This window comes from Branchiostoma belcheri, unplaced genomic scaffold, assembly GCF_001625305.1.
Source record: "Branchiostoma belcheri isolate BF01 breed outbred unplaced genomic scaffold, Haploidv18h27 scaffold661, whole genome shotgun sequence".
NCBI lineage: Eukaryota > Metazoa > Chordata > Leptocardii > Amphioxiformes > Branchiostomatidae > Branchiostoma > Branchiostoma belcheri.
This window is the reverse complement of record NW_017804311.1, coordinates 1-5,761: the sequence shown is the minus strand read 5'-3', so window position 1 is coordinate 5,761 and position 5,761 is coordinate 1. Positions and strand designations below refer to the sequence as shown.

Genomic DNA, 5,761 nt, shown 5'->3' with positions numbered 1-5,761 from the left:
ATAAACTGGTGGACGTACCAACTACATGTACTAAGTACCTAATACCAGCCCAGAAAAGAACAAGAAATAGCCATGCTTTCAACTACCAGTGTTATCAACCAAGGATTGAGGTGTTCAAAAACTTATTCTTTCCTAGAACTATCGCCGAGTGGAAGTCGCTGTCACCAAGTACAGTATGGGCATTATCATTAGATAGCTTTAAACAATCCCCCCGAAAATAGTTTCATCAGGTTGGTAAAGCTTAAGAGATAGGGGAATTCTTTTTACACAACCAAAGAGTCTCACCTCGCTGACGTTTCGGTGTCTGTCAGACACCGAAGTTTACATAGGGGAAACGGGACGCACATTTTGGACTAGATTAGAAGAACACAAGAAGGAAGCTGACAACATGGACACAGTGAAGTACACAAGATCACAGACAAGACATGCACAAAAAGAAGAAAAGAAATCAGCAGTGACAGATCACATTGCTAGAAACAACTGCGTAATTGACTGGGAGGGGGCGAAAGTTATAGACAGAGAAGACAATAGAAGAACCCGCTGGATCAAGGAGGCGGTTTGGATCAGAAAGTCAACCCCTGTAATGAACCGGGACGAGGGGGGTACAAACTAAGCCACGTTTGGGATAGTGTTCTGGCCGCAAAAGTGCCACCTACATCGGCTACATATAGCGGCGAGATGCAGTACTCCAGTCAGAAGCTCTGAAGAAGGTGTCTGACAGACACCGAAACGTCAGCGAGGTGAGACTCTTTGGTTGTGTAAAAAGAATTCCCCTATCTCTTAAGCTTTAAACAATGTTTAAGGTTTAGGTATAACAAGTCGTTAATTTATCCAGGTGCCACCGCGCCGCGCGCCTGCGAAGCTGGTGTGTTAAGCCGAAGGGGGGTTATACCAGCTACACCGATGAAGAAAGATTAAGATTATTCCTAACTCTTCTGCTGACGACCGGGAACAGTAAAATTGCGAAAACCTTTGTGGTATATCAGAATGAAGCGTGCTAAAACTATCACGGACACGATGGCCAGGGCATGTCAAATAGCCTCGATCGTTGGCCCGTAGGATGGCACTCTTTACTGCATCCTCCCACTGGTTTGGTCATCTCAGCGCTTGGTGGGCCGACTTGGAACGAGTCATAGTCTGAGGAAAAAATGCTGGACGAATTAGCAGTCATATGAGGTTCCATACCACAGCTAAATGATGTAATGTAACATTATCACACACTTTTGACAAAGTGTGATTTGTTAAAGAACTATCTAAGGAAAGGTCCCAACAATTTTCTCATAATAACTGCAAAACTAGTACTTTCTGTAACTTCTCACCTGGTTGTCCCTGGACAGCCGACGGAAATACATGTTTGTATACGTAAATACGACTAGAAGTCGCCGTGCTCAGAAATAGCAGAATCGTTCGTGAAACTCCATCCAATTTATTTTTTGATCATCTTTCTTTAACAAAAAACAAACGAGCAATCTATTACAAGATCTCACCTAGCATTGCAGGGCCAATGGCGACTATGCCGTAGAACCGTACGGGTGTGTGATCATCCACTCTGTCCCAGTACCCGAAACAGGGCTTTTCTGGGTCCAGTGTGCCAGGAACCCACCACACGTCAACTTTCTGCCCCTACAACGCGATAATCAAGTACAGTCTTTTATAGTTTTTGATAGAAAAAAATTAGAAAATAAGAAAAAATAAAATAAAAAAAATAAAAATAAGAAAATTTTTAAAAAGTAGAAAAATTAAAACAATAAAAAAATCCGTAAATAATTTCATCAGGTTGGTAAACGAATGAGTAGCAAAGTTCTTTGAACACAACCATTTATTTTTCACTAGCCGACGTTTCGATGACCGCCTGTCATCTTCATCAGGGCAATTCTGACTGGTTTACTGTGCACTGAAACTAGATGTTACTTGTTGCATAGTGCACGGTGTTACATAGTTCACAGTGCACTGTTACTTGGTTCACAGTGCACTTAAGCTAGTTTTTATGCATTTCCGAACGTAGGGCAATTGTGACATACATATACTAGACATTGTTACACCATAGGGATATATGCGGTTGCAAATGTAAAGTGTTTTTATATATAATATTAAGTTTGTTAACTAACAATACTGAGCTATCGCAGTCCCAAATAGCACTATGCACCAAGTAACATCTAGCGTCAGTGCACAGTAAACCAGTCAGAACTGCCCTGATGAAGATGACAGACGGTCATCGAAACGTCGGCTCGTAAAAGATAAATGGTTGTGATCAAAGAACTTTGCTATTCAATAAAAAACATCTTTTTAGAAATTAAAAAAATACAGTCTAAGAATATAGTATGTTTTCACACTTGCTTACGTAGAACACAACAATTCCATTTTAGGTACATCGTCATTCAAAGCCTTTGATGGGTATACATGTATTATAATCAAAAGAAGAATTGATTTCAGATGTTATGGAAAACTTAAACTTTTCTCCAACTCAAAATTTGACTCACCAGAAATTTTCGACCGAATCACTCAGTCTTCCTCAGCTATCTGACCCAAATGCTGTGGACACGTGATCTTTCCCACGTGTGACGTCAGCAAAGGGTCAAAGGTTGTCTGAAGTCGATATCGCCCCCCGTCCCGGTTGAGCGACGGTTGAAGTGCCCTGGTGTATATGGCCTCTTTTATGCCTCTCTTGAAGTAATCCTGTTCGGTATCGAAGATTCTGACCCCCTCCAAATCCACTGTGTGTCCCGGTGATTCTATGTGGATGTGCTGTGACACCTCAGATGCAACAGAACAGGTGGGAAAAATCACGTGTCCACAGCATTTGGGTCAGATAGCTGAGGAAGACTGAGTGATTCGGTCGAAAATTTCTAGTGAGTCAAATTTTGAGTTGGAGAAAAGTTTTCCATAATGTAATTTACCAACTCAGATGAACTTTCATGCTGATTTCAGATGTGTCATGCAACGTATGCAGATTCTTACCCGGAGCATGGCCGTCCCGTTGTACTGGCAGCTTTTGACCCAGTCCGGAGTTACGGGTCCTAACCCTTTTTCGAACAGACAACAGTCGTGGTCCTCCCAGGTGCTCGAGGTGTGGTTCACAAAGTAGGTATTCCCGCCCGTTATGAGGAAAGAACAAGTGTAGTTGTTGTATTGTTCGGGCTTGTCAAAGAGAGGCAGACACCAGTGTATGAAATCACTGCGTAGAGTCTGGAAAATTATGGGTTCTGTAAGATTTTATGATATGGCAATAAAAGTGGCATGTTCCCAGACAGGGAAACTGTTGGGGTTTTTTTTCTGGATAAAAAAATTGCGAGATAGGGCGGACTACAATCATGTTATTTCACTCTGTTCGGACATGAAAAAATTGGCAAAGGTAAGGTATTTTGCACGTTGCTTGCACCTGTTTTTTCAGCGAATTTGGTTACTTACCTTAATGTTCCAGTCGTAATAGATGACGCCAGGTTTACTGAACTTGTCTCCATACTCTTCTATGCGGACTGTGAACTTTGACGTGAACTGATCCGGCCATATTGGCGGCTTTGGGCTGGACGCTTCTGAAGTGCCTGCGAAAACAAATTGGTGGTTTATTCTACAATGGGACTTTTTCTGGAAAAAGTTGAGGCAAGGTGTCCCACTCTTAACATTGTGCTCTCCATACGCATGATGCATAGAAAAGCAACAGCCAAAAACGGAATCGAGCGCATTTGAAGCTTGCACACATGAGTGTCTAGTTTTAACTAGACTTGACCTGAAGCATCATGTGCAGGTTTCTGACCCAAAATGACCTTCACCGTAGTCTGGTGACAGCTAGCTATGCATGTTGCAGTGAACCATGAAACATGAGTAAATACCTACGAATAAAGCGTAAGAAAACGACTTTAATGGGGAGGGGAGGGGGTTTTCTGCAGTTTGTGATTATCGAAAAGACCCATTTGTTACCGTATCGTTATCCATGTTTCGACCACACTTGTTTGTGTCGATTCAAACGTGGTCGGTGTTTTGGTTGTACAGGACTTATTTGCCACTTATGTCGACATGCCCGGTTGCCTCGGCTTGCCGAAGAATCTTCGGACACCGGCCCAATTACCTATAAATTCCTCGTAATAATCAAACTGCCCTGGAAACACTTTAAAGATGTCGATCTTTTGTTGATGACTTACCGGGAATGGAAAGAGCTAGTGTTCTTCCAGCAACCAATATGGACAGAGACAGACAGACAAAGACGAGACAGCTACGGAGATTTAACATCGACGTCAGCATGATGGCTGCCATGCTGACGTAGCGTATACAGCAAAGGGAACAGCAAGACACTGTCACGATATCACAGTCACATGTACATGGTTCGCTATTTCGACCTGCCGCACTCGCTGGATCACTGCGTATGTACATCCTACGACCAACATAAACATAGTTCTTGACTTTGTGCCAGCACTGCAGCGTGTTTTTAAATGGATCTGTGTGTAACATGGTGTAACACGGCAAAGTACAGCTACTTGGGATGTAGCCGTGGCGACAATAATCCTTTTTGAATGCATGATATCCTGTATTATTATACAAAAAAAGAAGGATGTATTCCAGCAGATTTCACCATCCTTAATGTGCATACCGGTGTATTCCTGTGTATTCCGGTAAATTGAGGCGGAGTGTGAACGGGTGACCCTGAACAAACACGACGATCACGACACGGCAGCATCTGATAATTCTCTGCAACTATCGAAATTGCGACTGACTTGGTCGAAAAAAATGATAAATATTTCCTGTTTTTTCTTATTTATTTTAGATTCGAGACAATGACAGACATAACGTCTTCTTCGGGCGGGATGAGGCTGGATGTCCCACCAGATGTAAATAGACCATACTCAGCGATTTTAAGAATGTTGTATATACAATGTATATTCGGCACATTAGTATATAATTGTTGTCTAATTGTTGTCTGATGTCCATGTCTACAAACATGGCAAGTCTGGTGAAATCACACAGACGTATATTGGAAACGCCATGACTCAATGAAAAAAAAGCAATCAGTATTTTTTTCTAAACTTTATTTGTACTTTTGCAAGAAGGAGACTGGAGGATAGAATTAATGCATAAAAGTGCATGTAAGCCTGATGGAGCAATTAGTCATTAAATTTAATGTTCACACAATACATTTCACCTGATGCCATATTTCTTCACTGTAGGACAACTTTGGCAAATGCATTACTCTGGTGCATTTGACGAGGACCAGGCAAATTTCATCGGTGAATGCATCCAGAAAGAGGTGCCGGTCCCTCTGGATTTGTCCTTGGTGAGACACAATTTCCAATGTGTTACATTCTCATCATTTGTTAATAATTTTGTCTCACTTGAAGTTTTTAAAATAAAGATGAATTTAAATTAAATTACAACTAGGAAGACAAGGAGTTTTTTTAAACTCTCATCAGATCTGGTGCCAAAAGATGAGCACTATGGACCAGATTTTTGGCAAATAAAAAAAAACTGAAGTGGGCAATTTAGAAAACCAACAATTTAAATTGGTTTGGCCTTAGCTGTCTTATATAAAACCAATTTTCTTCTTTTGGCTACAGGCGATGGAATACCGCATCATGGTGCTCCTCCCAGAAGCGCTGGCTGCCATTAACCACATAATGAAAGGCACAGCCACGATGGAGGAGGCCAGGGATTATATCTGGAAGGCGGGGTGTCGGGAAGACCTTTAAAGACCAATTATGTTAAAACACAACGTTAACAGTTCCTGAAAATAGTAATGTGGGATACAGAAGGTATTATTCAATCAAGGAAC

At 41.6% G+C, this 5,761-nt stretch overlaps 1 protein-coding gene and 1 long non-coding RNA gene across 2 annotated transcripts; one reads left to right on the top strand and one right to left on the bottom strand.

The window, feature by feature from the left end:
- Positions 1-799: 799 nt before the first annotated feature.
- LOC109483851 lies at positions 800-4,251 on the bottom strand. The gene is made up of 5 exons (XM_019787000.1): positions 4,140-4,251; positions 3,409-3,542; positions 2,959-3,186; positions 1,488-1,623; positions 800-1,137 (listed from the first exon to the last, which is right to left on the bottom strand). The coding sequence occupies exons 1-5, from the start codon at positions 4,249-4,251 to the stop codon at positions 1,007-1,009; spliced, it is 741 nt and encodes a 246-aa protein (XP_019642559.1). The 3' UTR covers positions 800-1,006.
- Positions 4,252-4,767: 516 nt separating this feature from the next.
- LOC109483853 lies at positions 4,768-5,716 on the top strand. Its single transcript, XR_002141045.1, has 3 exons — positions 4,768-4,823; positions 5,160-5,266; positions 5,547-5,716. It is a non-coding gene; the product is annotated as an uncharacterized LOC109483853 (long non-coding RNA).
- The last annotated feature ends 45 nt before the right edge of the window (positions 5,717-5,761 follow it).